General features: G+C 41.3%; 1 protein-coding gene across 1 annotated transcript in view; it reads right to left on the bottom strand.

Moving 5' to 3' along the window:
- LOC129825878 (transient receptor potential cation channel subfamily M member 6-like) overlaps positions 1 to 15,393 on the bottom strand; it is a 92,481-nt gene extending 77,088 nt beyond the window's left edge. Inside the window, exon 1 of the mRNA XM_055886003.1 lies at positions 15,226 to 15,393. Coding sequence (XP_055741978.1) covers positions 15,226 to 15,393 — 168 coding nt within the window. The remainder of the gene's footprint in view (positions 1 to 15,225) is intronic.
- Positions 15,394 to 18,763: the final 3,370 nt, after the last annotated feature.

Below are 18,763 nucleotides of genomic sequence, written 5' to 3'. Positions count from 1 at the left end.
ATAGGCAGAGGGTAGCATAATTTGTCTGATTCTCTGTTATAATGGTATGGGAATAATAATGCATTTTATTTTGTAAAGTGGTTTCTTGCATCAAACAACACATTTTCAGTCACCTCCTTTTCTGAAGGACAAGTGGATAAACAGGTTCATGTCAATCCCTACATGTTTTTTTCAAAAGTTTCATTGAATGTAGGCCTACATTGAACACCACACATTGCCTGCTACTGTATTCAGGTAGGTCCCTCCAATTTTCGGTCCGTTTGCGAAACATTTTGCAACAGAATCGGCGTAATGAATACGCCCCCAGTTCTTTTGGTTTCTTCATTTATAAATCAGCAAGCAAGAGCAAGCTGTAGTAGTAAATACATTTTTCAAAATAAGTGTACAACAAGCTGTTATAGGCCAAGTCTACCTTTTGCCCCAATGGTTCCCAACCAGGGGTACTAGGAACCCTCCGGTTACTTGGCCTATCCACTAGCGGTACTTGAGAAGACTCATGAGACCATAGGTCTACTAGTAAAATGCACAGTAACCGAAAAAGGTGGGGAACTACTGTTTTATCCTATAGGCCTACCCAATGAATTTACAGTGAATTTCAACAAAAGAAATACAAATTCGATTTATATCGATTTATATGAAATGACAGGCAGCCTAGGATAAACGTATTGCTCGAAAAATGAGGAGAATAACTCATAGGCATACAGATAGTCCTGCCTTCCACATGTACTGTTGTCCTCCCCATTTGGTAACAACTCCTTAAACACCTGATTTAATCCAATCACTTTTTTCCTCATTGAGGAACCATCTTCTTTTGACTTCCATTGTACTTATCTTCAATGGACAAAGACTGCAAGAAACCCTTAAATTAGATTTCACAAGCTGTGGTCTCGCATAATTGCGCAAGAGTTTTTTGGTGCTTTCAAGACAACTGGGAACTCGAGAGAAAAAAACCTAGCTCAAATAATGACGGAAAGTCTGAGCTTTAGAAAGATGCCCAAGTTTCTGACTTTAAATACAGAGTTGGATTACCATTCAGAACTATTTTCCCAGTCGTAGTTTGTTTGTTTCCCGAGTTCTTAGTTGTCTTGAATGCACTGAAGTTGGAGATTTAAGAGTTCCCAGTTGTTTTGAATGCAGCATTTCTGTTGCGCGCTAGCTCCCTACATCATCACTACAAGCGCTATTTAATTAGCCAAATACTCTACACGCCCACTTTCAGGATATGCCAAGCACAAAGAGGCACTGATCGAACAGCCAACGGAAAGCCAAAAGCGAAATGCCCACCCAGACCGCCTCAGTAAGGAGAGAGAGAGAGAGAGAGAGAGAGAGAGAGAGAGAGAGAGAGAGAGAGAGAGAGAGAGAGAGAGAGAGAGAGAGAGAGAGAGAGAGAGAGAGAGAGAGAGAGAGAGAGAGAGAGAGAGAGAGAGAGACTGGTGAGCACCGTCTAGCTTTAGAGATCGGTCGTCCCAAACCTGGCTGCCCAGAGAGGACAGGCTGTGCTCACTCTGCTCCAGAGGAGAGGTAGAGACAGAGGTGCATTTCCTACTACACTGTGACAAATACTCAGACCTAAGAGCATATTTCTTTCCCAAAATTATAACTCAATACAAAGAATTTGAAACTATAAAAGATGAAGAAAAAATCAAATATTTATTGGGTGAAAAGCCAAAATGTGCAGTTTTGGCAGCCAAATATGTGTCCTCCTGCCACAACCTGAGGGACAGCCAGTGAAAAATGCAAAGTAATATTGATAATATTTCCCATTTAGCTTAGTTTTGTTTTGTCTTTCATACCAGGTCATATGTCTTCTCAAGTCATATTGACACTGGTCTACTACTGTTGTGTAAATTTATTGTTGTTCGGATTAATATTGTTGTTGTAGTGGTTGTTAATGGTAATCCCATGTCCACTACTACTGTTATTATTGCTGTTGGTCCCACCATTTATTTATATATAAATATATATATATTTTGTATATATATACATATATATTTGATTTTTATTTTTCGATATGTATACTTTGACAATGTAAGTAATAACGAACTTACCATGTCAATAAAGTCAATTGAATTGAATTGAATTGAATTGAGAGAGAGAGAGAGAGAGAGAGAGAGAGAGAGAGAGAGAGAGAGAGAGAGAGAGAGAGAGAGTGTGAGTGAGTGAGTGAGTGAGCAGGGTTGTACACAAAAGTTACACATAGTAGAATCCAATACGTAAATGCTGACATTTAATTGATTTGATCATTATTTCTATTCATATGACAAGGACTAAAAAGGATTTGCCAGTAGATTGCTGACTTGATTCATGATGATGACTGCTATCTAAGATTTTAAAAATAAGATGTTGACATGATCAGTACAATACATATAACGTGATTTGATGTCATTTTATCTGTGGCCAATGACCTTGAGCCTTCTTGGAAGGGCACTACTAATGTAACTCTAAGGCAGGACCCAAAGGGCTTGAATTTTCGATGTCTACCCTTACTAAGGACTTAAACTTGGCGGTGACTAGTGTCCCCATGAGTGACAGAACACGGAGCCAATCACAGCGCAACGCTCCTATTTTCTGCTTGCTTGCCCCACCACCATAGAAAGCACTGAGCTAGGCTGAAACACCTGCATATTGGAGCTGCCTTACTCAAGAAAACAAAAAAAGAGACCAAGTTTGTATGCAGCTTTAATAACTCAATGTGTCACGATCGTTATAATGAGTGGACCAAGATGCAGCGTGGTATGGTTCCATCCTCTTTATTATGAAGTGAAACTCAAAGAAAACAATAAATGCAAACCGAAACGTGACGCTGCTATAGTGCTGACAGGCAACTAAACATAGACAAGATCCCACAAAACACAATGGGGAAATGGCTGCCTAAATATGATCCCCCAATCAGAGACAACGATAAACAGCTGCCTCTGATTGGGAACCATACCAGGCCAACATAGATCATTAATCACCTAGATAACCCACGCTAGTCACTGTCACGCCCCAACCAACATAGAGAATAAACAGCTCTCTATGGTCAGGGCGTGACACAATGATATATCTTTTTTTACATTTTTTTGCGGGGCTCAAAACAGGTGGGGCTCTTATTTTGATGATATAGGCTACCAGAAATCAACAAAACGATTTAGCACGTACTGTTAAGTAAAACGTATGCCGAAACGTATTACTTTTGGTGCGTTCAAGACCACTGGGAATTCGGAAAGAAAACCAGCACCAGATGAGTCGTTTTGTAAACTGTGAATTATAACAACTGTTATCGCTATGTTACAATGCCGCTTGGGCTAAAGCTGTCTCGTAGTGTGCGTCTTCTAGCATTCGCTTAGTGTGGTTATGTAAGTGTTCACGAAATTAATATTGAGATACTTTGCTACATGACATTTGTACTAGTTGGCAAAAGATATGCTGCATTGCTAGCTCTAGCTGAATTGGTAAAGCTAGCTCCATTGATTCACTATTGCTGACAATCATGTAATGTTAACTATCTATAGAGTCACTTGTTGCTTGCCTTTCGTTTAGCGCGTTTCAAACGAGGCCGCGAAACTGCACATCTCCCACGGTTAGTGGCATGGCAGGCACGAGCAAACTCCAAACTCCCTGTTTTTGGTGAATCCCCTCTAGCGTCCATCGTTCATTCTGTTTCATTTCGTCACAGAGAATGTCCAAACTCTGACCAATCAGCGCAGCTTTGAATGTTGCTAGGTTACTTATGGGCGTGGTTTGCACCAAGTTTGAAAAATTGTGATGTTGATGAATTTAAGATCGGAGAAGTCAGAGCTCTAGGATGGGTCCGTGTGGATAAATAAGTTTCTGCGTTAAAACAGAGCCATCGCAAACGAGAATCTCGTTTTTGCAAATAAACCAAAAAACAACTTGATATTTCGATTTTCACATGTGCTTGGGGTTAAATGTGGAATGCATGTCATTGCCCAAATGCACAAGCAACACTTCCTGTCCCTTCAAAATAGAGGTTCACCCTTCTAACTCCATTATATTAATGTTAAGATAAGGTGACATTTCTCAGGTTCTTCTTTAGATTCAAGATTATAAGCTAGCCACAAAAAATAAGTGTTAATTGACTTACTGATGAACTGCTTCTACTGTACATGGTTAGCTAACTGATATATCCCAGCTAACTGGTTAACCATTGATCATCTTTTTCAATAATTGGCATACAGCCAAAACAACAGTATCTATTGCTAGACTAAAGATATGCCCCTAGCTATAGATTAGTCAGTGGTTGCACATCTAACTAGCTGGAACGAAGCAAGTGTGTGAATAGGAGACATATAAATGTCTCACTCAGGCACTGTCTAAAAATGTTACTGGCTGTCAAATCCTTGCTTCTTCTGTCGTTGTTTTTATCATTACTCAACTCCTCTGAAACCACATTGGGGGAGAGGATTGGAGGTTCCTCCCGTTGGGCCTCCTCCTCTGATGCACTTTGAAAGAGAGGTGAGGAATGGAGGAAACAAGGAAAGAGCCGCAAGGATTTGACGGCTAGTGGGTGGGTGGGTAAAATGCAATATAACCATAAAGAAAGCATAGTGATACAAAAGTTTGTGTGTGTGTTTATCACTTCTACTTGTCATCTGTCAACAAAAACTTGTCATCAAAATTTGTATTGAATTTACCATTTTCAATCTACTGATATGCACTCACACACATACTTGTATCAGAAAAGGCTTTATAAAATGCATTTGATTGACACAATATACCAACAGGGCTTAAATAGAATCCAGGGTTAATTGTTGCTCATTACATCCATCTAGTGGAATTCAAGAGATTACTACATACAATTCAACTTCATAAAACAGGCCTTTTTCTGAAATGTTGATAAGAACCCCACACACAATTCTTTCTATCAATCAAAGCACATATTTGACTGTCAATACTGATGAGTTTAACATCTGCATAAGTGAGAGCATGAAAAAGATTGGACATTTCCAGAATCATTTTCTGCACTGTGGCACAAGAAACAGGTGTGAGGAGTATGTATTAGGATAACAGGGTCTGGTGTCCCTTGATAGGATAGAGCGGAGAAACCTGTACAACTTGTCTCATGAACACCCTGCGGTTGCACATCTTGTACAACATGATAAATAGGTTACGTTCCATGATATTCCCTATAATAAAAGATAAAATGTCAGAAATGGACACAACAATTCAATATAAAGAGGAAATAATCTCCACAATAATGTATTAAATGGGCCTTTCCTATAATAATAACTCAATCAGGGGTCTGGTCCTTAGTGCTGAAAGAGCAGCTGTATCTGCTGACCACATGGACCTGGTCAGTAATCCTAGATCAGCAATACTACTTTGAGACACTTTGTGAATACAGGCCTTAATCTTCTCTAAATGTTAGGAGTGTGAGTGAGTAAGTGACAGGAAGGGTTGGTGGCAGGGAGAGGAGTGTACTGCAGGTGTGTGTGTTGGCCTGGCTGGTCATTTGTGGGTGGTCTTTATAGCCTCAGGCCTTTGGGTCTTAATCTAAATCTCTCACCTGGCTCTCTACCTCTTCACTGTCAATCTGTTGAGTGATGTCATTCTCTGACCCCTCCACTCTCCACCTTTCCTAAACCCATGCTCTTGAGAGACAGAATAGAAACACCAGCAGAGCTACAGTACCCCTCATTCTGAAACGACACCTCTTCAGGATTGATATAGTCTACAATGGTCAGTCCCCTTCTTTATAGTCACACAACCAATGAGCCAATGCATGATTATTTATGTTGGATTCAGGAGCTCAACATTACAGACTTTGTGTGGCACTTGAACTTTGCATATTACATAAGAAAAGTGAAAAGTGTGTGTGTGTGTGTGTGTGTGTGTGTGTGTGTGTGTGTGTGTGTGTGTGTGTGTGTGTGTGTGTGTGTGTGTGTGTGTGTGTGTGTGTGTGTGTGTGTGTGTGTGTGTGTGTGTGTGTGTGTGTGAGAGAGAGAGAGATATACCAGGCACTGCCCAGACACAACCCCTACCATAGACCCTACGCTCTAGACACTTGTGGAGATCTGAGAGGGATTGATGTGGTGACATGGAGATAGCTCCTCCACCTTGCCCTCTGACAGACTTGGTGACATGTTTTGCCATATTGCTTACACCTGTCCAATCCTCTCAGATCTTTACAAGTGCCTAGGTTGTATGTGCTAAGGGTTGTTTCTGGACAGGACCCCACAACCCTATGGGTTTGTGGGGGACCTTCAGCATATCAGTTGAGGCATTGATTGGATGTTTCATTCCATTGCTGAACACACCCACGGCACCCTATCAGGCTGATCACCCTAGCCAGGCAGTTCTGGTTCTTCCTCAGAGTATGGTGGTGAATAGTTGGAGACAGGCTATAAACAGTGAAAGGATATTTACATGTCTACTATTCACACATTTGCTTCGTTCCAGCTAGTTAGATGCGCAACCATTGACTAACTATAGCTAGGGGCATATCTCTAGTCTATTAGATTACCAATGGTTAACTAGGTAGCTAGTATATATCCAGTGGCGATTTAGCATGTAAATCTTAGTGGGGCAAAAAAAAAGTGAGTGAAGCAAAAGCAGCCAACAAGTGCTCAGCATATGTGGGAACTCCTTCAAGACTGTTGGAAAAGCATTCCAGGTGAAGGTGGTTGAGAGAATGCCAAGCGTGTGCAAAGCTGTCATCAAGGCAAAGGCTGGCTATTTGAAGAATCTGAAATATAAAATATAGATGTGTTTAACACTTTTTTGGTTACTACATGATTCCATATGTGTTATTTCATAGTGTTGATGTCTTCACTATTATTCAACAATGTAGAAAATAGTAAAAATAAAGAAAAACCCTTGAATGAGTAGGTGTTCTAAAACTTTGACCGGTAGTGTACTTGTGCTCCCCCATGTACTTTGTGTAGTGATTTGTTGTTAATAATAATTCATTTCAACCAAAAAAATTCAAAGTATTTTCCCAGTCAGCGCTTGTTTTTTTCAGAGTTCCCAGTTGTCTTCAACTCACTGAAATCAGATTTCCCAGTTCTGAGTTTCAAGTTGTTTTGAGCTCGGCAGAAGTCATGCTGGATTGACACCATGGCCAATGTTGAATATTTATCCTTTTAAGCTTTGAAAAGAGTCCCTTAAATCCAGGCTGCGGACCACACACCCACTCCACTGAATAGCAGGCTAGTGATTGCTTTGCAATGCTTGCAGTTAGCTACTGATTCCTTCCAAACCACTCATTGTTGAATTTGCAATTTCCAACTTGTTGTATGATGTTGACAGTCCAATCAAAGCTGCTGTAGATATGTGATTTTACATAATTTTATTTGTGGACAATGACCTTGAGCCTTCTTGGATGGGCACTTCTAATGTAACTATGGCAGCACCCAAGGGACTTGAATTTTCGAGCTCTACCCTCAGATTTGAAGGTGACGTAGTGTCCCCATGAGTGACAGAACAATGAGCCAATCACGGCGCGACTAGAGAACATTACCAACCCCTACGCTCCTAGCACTGAGCTAGGCTGAAACACCTGCATTTTGGAGCTGCCTTACTCAACAAAACAAAAAGGAGACCATGTTTGTATGCAGCTTTATTAACTCTATTTTTAAATAATATTTTTATTACATTGTTTGCAAACTGATATGTGACATGTATTAATGCCAAAATAACATGCAAAACAGGCATCCACCTGCCCTGAATGACGGGTCACCACTGGATATATCAGTTAGCTAACCATTTCAAATCAAATCAAATGTTATTTGTTACATGCGCCAAATACAAAGCATTTCACCTTACTGTGAAATGCTTACTTACAAGCCCTTAACCAACAGTGCAGTTCAAGAAATAGAGTTAAGAAAATATTTACTAAATAAAGTAAAAATAAAAAGTAACACAGTGGAATTACATAACAATAACGAGGCTATATATAGGGGTCACCGGTACCGAGTAAATGTGCGGAGGTACAGGTTAGTCGAGGTAATTTGTACATGTAGGTAGGGGTAAAGTGACTATGAATAGATGATAAAACAGGGAGTAGCTGCGGGGGGGGGGGGGGTGTCAATGTAAATTGTCCGGGTGGCCATTTGATTAATTGTTCAGCAGTCTTATAGCTTGGGGGTAGAAGCTGTCGTGCGGTAGCAGTGAGAGCAGTCTATGTCTGGAGTCTTTGACAATTTTTGGGGTTTTCCTCTGACATCGCCAGGGAAATATAGGTCCTGGACGGCAGGAAGCTTGGCCCCAGTGATGTATTGGGCCGTACGCACTACCCTCTGTAGCGCCTTACGGTCAGATACCGAGCAGTTGCCATACCAGGCAGTGATGCAACCGGTCAGGATGCTCTCGAGGGTGCAGCTGTAGAACGTTTTGAGGATCTGGGGACCCATGCCAAATTGTTTAAGTCTCCTGAGGGGGAAAAGGTGTTGTCGTGCCCTCTCCATGACTGTCTTGGTGTGTTTGGACTATGATAGTTTGTTGGTGATGTGGACACCAAGGAACTTTATACTCTCGACCCGCTCCAGCCCTGTCGATGTAAATAGGGGCCTGTTCAGGCCCTCCTTTTCATGTAGTCCACGATCATCTCCTTTGTCTTGCTCACATTGAGGGAGAGGTTGTTGGCCTGGCACCACACTGACAGACCTTTGACCTCCTTGCCTACCACTGTTGTGTCATCAACAAACTTAATGATGTTTTTGGAGTCGTGTTTGGCCATGCAGTCGTGGGTGAACAGGGAGTACAGGAGGGGACTAAGCACGTACCCCTGAGGGGAACCGGTGTTGAGGATCAGCGTGGCAGATGTGTCACGAAGTCCAGGATCCAGTTGCAGAGGGAGGTGTTTATTCCCAGGGCCCTTAGCTTAGTGATGAGCTTTGTGGGCACTATGGTGTTGAACGCTGAGCGTAGCACAGTTACAAAATAGCACAGTTGGTTAGGAGCCCGTAAAATGGCAGCCCTCCCGTCCGGAGCCATTTTATACATTATAATTTACAGTAACAGCAGTTCATCAATAATTCAATAAACAATATGGCTATCTTATAGTCTTCAATCTAAAGTAGAAATATTATTAAGATATTCATTAATAGGCTAGCTATTAAAACCTCTTGAGTCCCACGGTCACTCACTCCGACACAATTTGGACATCTAACCCCTTTTAAACATTGTGTGTTTGAGCTACAGACTGCTGGGTTGTTGCATTGGGTTCGTCTAGTTATTCTGCATCTGCTGATACAACCATTAGTCTGTGTCTGTGCTCAGTAAAGCAGCCTAGTTTCACGCCTATTAATGCAGTTGATCCTTTTAAGCTAAGAGTAGACAGCTTCAAATTCGGTTCTTAGAAATCAGGTGAATAATGGTATTGAAACCAGACAGGGAGTGAGAACTCCTACCCCTTTCAAAAAGAAGTCTACCATTCTCTAATCTGAGCCCTTCTATTACCCCATACAGCTAGCCACCTGATTGAAAATGAGGTGGCTAGAATATGCTTACTTGCAACTTCTCTAAAGGTAATCTCAGTGCAGAAGATGTTGTAGCACTCAAAGGTCTACAAAACAACTGTAATCGTGTAATTCGCCCTGCTGATAAGGCGTGGGCGCTGTTGTGGTACGGTATGAACAATTAACCTCATGGATCATAGTAAGAGTGAAATGATGCATATATTAACAGTGCTTTAGACCAAGGTTGAATGACTGAAAAGGAGAGGGATTTCCTCATCACCCCTCACCCAGTAAGTGCAGCTTACTATGGCCTACCTAGGATTCATTAGAAACTACCTGACCCTTCTCGGAAGCCTATAGTCTCTGGTAATGAGAGCCTTACGGAACCGATATACCAATTTGTCAATTTATGAACTGGTGCAAAAAACTACACTCGATTCAACAATTAGAGTTTTTCAATTTAAATTATTATATAAAATTCTTGCCACCAACAGAATGCTACATATATGGGGCATTTTATTTTATTTTATTTATTTAACCTTTATTTAACCAGGAAGGGCTCATTGAGATTTAAAATCTCTTTTTCAAGAGCGTCCTGGCCAAGATACAACAATCTCAGCTCTATAGATTTTCCTGCGAAGAGACAGAATCAATATATCATTTATTCTGGTATTGCCCCCATGTAGCTTGTTTCTGGTCAGAGGTTCAGGAATGGTTAAAAAATCACAACATTCACTTAAAATTAACCTTACAAATAGCAGTGTTGGGCAATTTGGAAAGCCATAGTCAGTCAATAAAGGTTTTCATCTTTAGCTCACAATCTGTGGATATTATATGATTAGAAAAGTTTTAAAAAGTATGTAAAACATCACAGCACAATTGAAAAATATATTGCACATGGAAACCAAACAAGGGTATTCTATGGTGATAGGTGGGATGGGCTAAGGGTTGGCATTGCAGAGCTTATGTTTGGTAATGTATTATTGTTATGTGACTGCTTTATATAAAAGTACCATGTATGTAAAATGTGTATGCAAAATGTCTATGTAAAATGTATATATATGTAGCAGAAAAGCTTTGTCCTCCGAAGAGGGGGGGTGGTGGAGGGGTTAATAATAAAAAATAAAAAATAAATCACCCATTTTCAAGCCCTGACCTCCTTAGCTACTATTGCCTTTCAGGTCAAATGCACCGTTAAATAATTAACCAATTAAAACACACACAAATTATATAAACCCCCCATTTTTGCCCTATACGCTTCCATGCATTCATTTAAAGCAAAAGCTGGACCTGGGCCTAGGCATCAGACTCCAGAGTCCTTTATAGCAGAGTTGTGTCAGAGGTGGTTGGTTTTCAATTGGCTAACACTTATAACATGGTTTGTACTGAAGACTGTTGAGTTCGGATGCTATCAGAAACTTGAACATTTGTAATAAGCATGATAACAATCATTCGATGTTACACCTCTGTAATTACAGACTGCAATTACCACCTGTTACATGTTGTTAATAGAGTAGCTACGAATTATTACAATTAATGACAATACTTGTTAGTGTAATTACATATGCAATTACACTGTAATAAGGACCCCTTAAAATAAAGTGTTACCCAGTATAGTGAGGAAATTGTTACAGAGGCACTTTAGTTCAACTGCTTAGATTGCATCAAGCCAAAGGGTCTTAATGAACAGCTCTCTTTCTCATCTTTTTTGTAAATATGTTTTTCTTTGTTTCTTTCTGTATTTTGCCATTCAAGTGGAATGTACAGTACCAGTCACAAGTTTGGACACACCTACTCATTCAAGGGTTTTTCTTTATTTGACCATTTTCTACATTGTAGAATAATAGTGAAGACATCACAACTATGAAATAACACATAGGGAATCATGTAATAACTAAAAAAGTGTTAAACAAATCAAAATAGCTTATATTTGAGATTCTTCAAAGTATCCCCCCTTTGCCTTGATGACAGCTTTGCACACTCTTGGCATTCTCTCAACAAGCTTCATGAGGTAGTCACCTGGAATTTTCAGTCTGAGAAAGTTTTTTCTGAGTTCCCTGTCGTCGTAAATGCACAATCACATTCAACTTTAGATATGAACCCGAAAGTATCGTCTGTATACCACCCAATGACCTTTCGTTATTTTGTGCAAATGTTAGCTATGTAGCTAGCATTTGGAACAACGCATTTGGAGTAAACTTGAGTGTGCCGTAGGCCTATGCATGTATCAATTGAAAAGTCACCTGAAGCTTGAGAGGAATGGGAAATGCAATAGAGAAATGCAGTGCTGAGGCAGAGGGCTCGTAATGAGGACGGTAACGACTGGTAACGACTGAACTGAACTGTGTGTGTGGTAAGCTTCCTGGCGCCCAGAGCTGCTGAGGCATCACCCGTGGGTGTCATACATTGTGATGGAGAAGTCCAGTGGCTACACGACTCAGGCTGATTCCCAGGGTAGCTAGCCCCCCACTGGGCACACACTGGTTGAATCAACATTGTTTCCACATAATTTCAATGAAATTACATTGAACCAAGATGGAATAGACGTCTGTGCCCAGTGGGTCTCCACAAGATCGTCACCAGACTCCATCTTCATCAACCATCGCCCTGACCACCTTCCTCTGATCAAGCCATGATCAACTGCCCCTTTGGAGGATGCTGCATGCACTCAGACTTGGCATGTATTGGTTGACCTAGCCAACTATAGCTAGGCTACTCATGATGATGCATTACTAGTTCGTTTTGTGCTTTGAGATAGTTATGAAAAGCACTACAGAAATGTAATCTTGCTATTATTATTGGTTTATTTTGTTTAGTAGAGCGAAATCTTCATAAAAAAATGTGATACACGCAAGAGCAGTGTGCGGGTTACTTTTTTCTTTCAACTTAATTGTTACCATGCACCTGTCGTGTCTTTGCAACATCATGATAGCTCTGATGTGCGAGTGCATTTTTTTCATGTTGGAAGTAAAACACACCAACAGTAGATGTACTGTTATCCAAAAAAATAAAAAATTACAAACAAACACTTTTCAATGAGAAAACAGAAATCCACTTTGAGTTTAAAGGACTTCACCAAAAACTTCACCAAAAACATTTATAAATTACACCTTGGGAATATGATGAGATGATGACCGGTAGGGTGATAGAGTGGCAGCCCCTGCAGCGCCTCAACCATCCCCGCATACCACTTCCAGGATGTGGCTGTGGCCTCCCCTCCCTCCGTGCTGACTCCGGTGGGGGGAGCTTTCAACACCTGAAAAATATGGTAAGGATAACTTTCAGCATCAAACATACTACATGTAAATCCCCGTAAAAGGTACTATGCCGAATGTAGTACATTTCTCTGGAATACATGCACATTTCTAGCATGCATATCCTCACACTTACATGAATGTGCCAGTGAAGCATAGGAAATAGATGGGAAAGTGTTGTTGCTTCAGAGAAAAGGGGAACTTTATTAGCCAAGCACAGCAATAAGTGTAAGTATTTTTCTTAAGGTCCTCCCACTTCTTTTCCACCCATGCAGGTGATAGCTGCCCCTCCACCTTCACATAGATTGTGAAAAGACATAAGATCAAGTACAACATTAACCAAAACATGAGCAAAGTAGAGTTTTGTGAACTTTCTGTAGCTAGACTGCCACATACTTTATCAAATTGCAGTGCCAAGGTAGAACTTTGGCTCCAGGTAGAACCCTTTTGGTTCCCAACCTGGTCTCAGAGTATTTTGCATTATTCTGTACGTAAATCCGAATAAGTAGTTGAAAAGTTGCTAATTAGTTAAAATGCTAAAGTTCTCCATGATGGTATTCGAACTCGCAAACCTTTGGGTTGCTAGACATTTTTCCTTAAGTAACCATCTGTCTTATGTAACCATATGGTACGTAATTGATCCTACAAATTTGATCCCGGATTTACATTTACTATGAGACCAGGCTGTGGTTCCAGGTAGAACCTTTTTGGAATCTATATACCTGGAACAAAAAATGGTTCTACCTGGAACTAAAAAGGGCTCTCCTATGGGGACAGCCGAAAAACCGTTTTGGAACTAGAGAGCAGCTTACCATTACTTTCACCATAACAGGTTATGTGCAATGAAACTAGCTAGCTAGGCTAATGTTAAATATGAAGTTGTGCTCAACAGCAAGTAAACCTGTAGCTAACATTACTGTTCTAAAGCTAACTTCTAATCCTACAAGCGAAAGGCGCGGCAGTCTGCAAATCTGCTTTCAAAGATGTAGCTACAATGAAAGAGTCATGATCATTTTTAATAACAAAAACTACTTACATTTGAGCACCACCGCAGAAGCTTCGGTACTCGCAATCTTCCAAGTTGTTTTGTTGTTTACTTGAAGAGATCTAGCTATTAAAACTTGCAACCCCATTCTTCCAATGCATTGTGGCTGTGAAATTCCCTAAAAGTATGCAGTGAATCCTACTAAATGAAAAGCCTGGCATTTAAAACGTATTCGGTATTGGAAAATTCACATATTATAAAACTTAATTTTATCGCAAACTCAAACAGGCTACTATTTAGGACGTATTATGGGCATTCGGACACAGCCAAAGAGATTTACCTTCATTATGGACATCTCAACAACTCCGATGTCGCTCATCATTTATGCAGCACACAAACGTCAAGCTTTTGTTTTGCACACCCCACGTTTGGGTTACAATTATTTTTCTTTTAAATCGCATATATAAACTTTGACTTCAGGTTTAGAGTTACTTAACAATTATACTTTTCACACCTTTTTGACTTCCGTGCACTTATATAGTAAGCACTTGTATTATTATCTGATAGTAAAGACTAATTCAGAATCATTTGAGGACTCATAACTTTATCCAAATTAATTTAAAAAGGAAAATAGTGCTAATTTCAGTTAGGCTACAATTTTGCCATTTCATACCACTGATACTCTAATTAGATACTAATTCAACATTTCTGGCTATCATCACCTTTTTTCCAATTATCTCTTCGCATTGTAGCCTCCATAATTTGACAACTGGGCTATCATAGAAACTTGCTAATGAACTGCCTTGCTTGTGGGAAGATAAAAATACAACATATTTTTTAACTTACCATTGTAGGAGCTGCATTCATATTGGCACACAAATGGACCTGACGTAGGTCCACAACTTTACCTGACATAAGTAACCTACAAAGTGGGCGGATTCGATTATAATTTGCCGCGGGGCACCGGTCTATGGCCCATGACAGGAATGAGCAAAAGTCAGTGTTCCCTCTGGAAAGTTTTGTAGCAGTGGGGGGAAAGGTAGTGGAGTGACTTTTTAAAAGAACATAACCTATGCATGGTTCATATTGTCAGGTATGCTATTAGCATTCACCTGTGTGTGTGTGGTGGTGGTGGTGGGGGGGGGGGGGGGGGGGTTAAAACTGAAGCCTCATTTACCAAGGTTGGTAGAGATACAAGGGACCTCAAGAGTTAACCAACCCTGTGAGAGGGTTTAGTGCCTCATATTAAAATACTTTAACTGATGCGCATAGTGGCTATAAATAAATAAGCTGAAGCGATTTTATTTTATTTAACCAGGCAAGTCAAATAAGAACACATTTTTGTTTACACTGACGCCCTACTCCGGACGATGCTGGGCCAATTGTGCGCCGCCCTATGGGACTCCCAATCACGGACGGTTGTGATACAGCCTGGAATCGAACTAGGGTCTGTAGTGACACCTCTAGCACTGAGTTGCATTGCCTTAGACCTCTGCGCCACTCAGAAGTCCCAGTGTATGGTGGGCATTGTGAAAGTTTGAGTTTAGCAGGCCAAGCTGTTTTATAGTGTGTCACCATGGCGTACGTGTGCATTGGTGGGGAGCAGAACCACCCATATGTCTACATTGTATAGATTTATATTGATTGCTCTGATGGGCAGTGTCTGTGGCCACCTCTTGCGTAAGAGTTCCATGGTGGGTAGATACTCCATGGCATCAGAGGAGAAGTCTTTGGCAGGGGGTCGGTTCTCCATTTGGTCCAGAGAGGTTCCCACTCTGCAGAAGTAAAAGGTTCAGCTCTGGCAAAGGGACCTGATGTAGGTCCCTCCTCCAGTACTGGAATGAGTTGAAAGTGCATAGGTCTTTGCCATCATCAACTCCATGTTTGTGTGTGACCTTCCGAGCGAGATGACTCCACTCTCACACAGTCACAGAGTATATGCACATGTGCATAGGTTTGCTTCACGCTGTTAGAGCGTAGTAGGTACTGGACCAAAACACCAGGGAAGTTTAGCCTCTCGCTTCAACCACTGAGGTATAATAAGAACTGGAGACTGCGTCCAAGATGTCCGATCGTTGTTTTCAAGATTATCTACTTACGTTCGCATTCGCCAATTTTACCTTAACAAGCAAAACGTTAATACAGGATTAAGATTGGATGCTACTACACCGGCTCTGACGCTCGTTGGAAGGGGCTTGAAAACTTTTACGGACTACAAAGGGAAACCCAGACGTGAGCTGCCCAGTGACGCGAGCCTACCAGACAAGCTACAGTGGTTCGTCCTTTAAAAGTTGCAGCATACTGCAGCATAGTTTCCATGGTGCCGCAGAATTCAATGGAACGTTATTTAAGTGTCAGCCATTGTAACCATTAAAGCTAGTTAGTGCTAGTTTGATCACTAGAGGGCATCTTTGAGAAGCATTTGATAGCCTTCAATAGTGGCTGTACTAGAGAATTGAAAACCTTTTTTTGTAAGAGCATAGTATATGGGACTGATTTTAAGAAATGTTGCTTAATTTATTTGATTAATATTATGGTGTTTCTATTCCAAGAAAAACGAAAAAACGCTCAAGGTTTACGTTAGGATGGAATGGAAAATATTGCGCTGTACAATGTGACGGTCGGGAGTAGGGGCATAACACTAAGAGCATAACATTTCCACACCCTAATTGTATAATTGTAGTCTAACCAATACCCAAATGGAGATTCAGTGAAAATCAAAATCAAATTGATTGATCAAGACCAGTCCCCATGCTTGTCTCAGAGCAGCGTGAAACAGTGCTAAAATAGTTGTAGACTATTGCTTCAAATCCTATTGCTTCTAACTTCAATATGCTCTTAAAATAAATAACACCACATTACTCAACACTAGTGAGACTCGTGTCTCACTCAGGCCTACAGTATATCAATCGCAAATAATTACATATGAGTCTCCCGGTGGCGGCCGGCACAGCTATTGAACCAGCATCTGTAGCAACACAGCTTGCACTGCGATGCAGTGTCTTAGACCGCTGCGCCACTAAGGTGCTGTACAACGTGACCGGTCGGGAGTATGCAGTAAGAGCAAAATAATCAGAACATTTCCACACCCTATTTGTAGTCTAAGTTTCTCTTAGAATAAAAACCTTGTGTAACAACAGTTTTAGTAAGTAATTCTGGAGTCATGCACAATTATCAGTTTCTATTTAGGTTTATGTCGCCCATTCATTATCAGAGACACAGTAGCACCTTGGGACCCAAAAGCATAATCAGTGCTCTAACTCCCCCTTGCGCTGGTCTGGAGCAAGGAAATAGTGACGCAGGGTACTGTACTAAACAACAAATGACGAAGACCCGCAGCATAATCGCAAAACTTTTAGTGGAGCAACCACTGTAAATGCCTTTTATGCTAGCTTCGAGGCAAGCAACACCGAAGCATCCATGAGAGCACCAGCTGTTCTGGACGACTGCTGTAAAGCTCTCAGTAGCCAATGTGAGCAATACCTTTAAACATATCACAAAGCCACAGGGCCAGACGGTTTACCAGGACGTGTACTCAAAGCATGCACGGACAAACTAGCAAGTGTCTTCACTGACGTTTTCAACCTCTCCCTGACCGAGTCTGTAATACCTACATGTTTCAAGCAGACCACCATAGTCCCTGTGCCCAAGGAAGTGAAGGTAACCTGCCTAAATGATTACCGCCCCGTAGCACTCACATCGGTAGCCATGAAGTGCTTTGAAAGGCTGGTCAGGGCTCACATCAACAGCATCCTCACGGTTACCCTAGACCACACTGCCCTTTCCCACCTGGACAAAAGGAACATCAATGTGAGAATGCTGTTCATTGACTAGAGCTCAGAGTTCAACACCACAGTGCCCACAAAGCTCATCACTCAAGGACATTCAGAGACTTGTCCCGAAGCTACTCTTGCATTGTCTTGGCTGGGTGCTTAGGATTGTTGTCCTGTTGGAAGCTCTGGACCAGGTTTTCATCAAGGGTCTCTTTACTTTGCGCCGTTCGTCTTTCCTCAATCCTGACTAGTCTCCCAGTCCCTTCCACTGAAAAACATCCCCACAGCATGATGCTGCCACCACCATGCTTCACCATTGGGATGTTGCCAGGTTTCCTCCAGACTCTTGGCATTCAGGCCAGTGTTCAATCTTGGTTTCATCAGACCAGAGAATCTTGTTTCTCATGGTCTGAGAGTCCTTTGGGTGCCTTTTGGCAAACTCCAAGCAGGCTGTCGTGTGCCTTTTACTGAGTGGCTTCTGTCTGGCCACTGTACCATAAAGGCCTGATTGGTGGAGCGCTGCAGAGATGGGAGAACCTTCCAGAAGGACAACCATCTCCAGAGGAAATCTGGAGCTCTGTCAGAGTGACCACCATCTGTGCCTTGAAACAATCCTGTCTAGGAGCTCTACAGACAATTCCTTCAACCTCATGGCTTGGTTTTTGCTCTGACGTCAACTGTGGCACCTTATTTATGTAGACAGTTGTGCGCCTTTCCAAATGATGTCCAATCAATTGAATTAACCACAGGTGGACTCCAATCAAGTTGTAAAAACATCTCAAGGATGATAAATGGAAACAGAATACACCCAGCTCAATTTCAAGTCTCATAGAAAAGGGTCTGAATACAAACCTGTTTTCGCTTTGCCATTATGGGGTATTGTGTTTAGATTGACGAGGAACAAAAATCTATTTAATCCACTTTAGCATAAGGCTGTAATGTAACAAAATGTGGAAAAAGTCAAAGTCTCTGAATACTTTCCGATTGCACTGTATGTTGTCATTGTCTGTTTGTATACTTCTTGTATGTATACTGGTGTTCTCATCCTCAGACTGCCAGGTAAAGACCGTGTAGAGACTTCCAATAATTAACAGGTATCAATGTTTTGACTGAAAGTTACTGTAAATTGTACACACACCAGGTCTGTCCAATGAGAGGATGTATCTGTCCTCTATTCCCGCCCACCACTATCAAGAATCTTCTCCACCAACAGCTCCACATGTCGGTTGCTTGAGAAAGAGTAATTGAGATAGACAGATAGGGCATTCATTCCAATAGGTAGGGCAATCATAGTCAGTAAATCATTTAATGTATGCACTGGATCTCCCTTACGTATGCTGTGTGTTAACT

Source organism: Salvelinus fontinalis, chromosome 28 (assembly GCF_029448725.1).
Source record: "Salvelinus fontinalis isolate EN_2023a chromosome 28, ASM2944872v1, whole genome shotgun sequence".
Taxonomy (NCBI): Eukaryota; Metazoa; Chordata; class Actinopteri; order Salmoniformes; family Salmonidae; genus Salvelinus; species Salvelinus fontinalis.
This window is presented reverse-complemented; position numbering and strand designations above follow the sequence as displayed.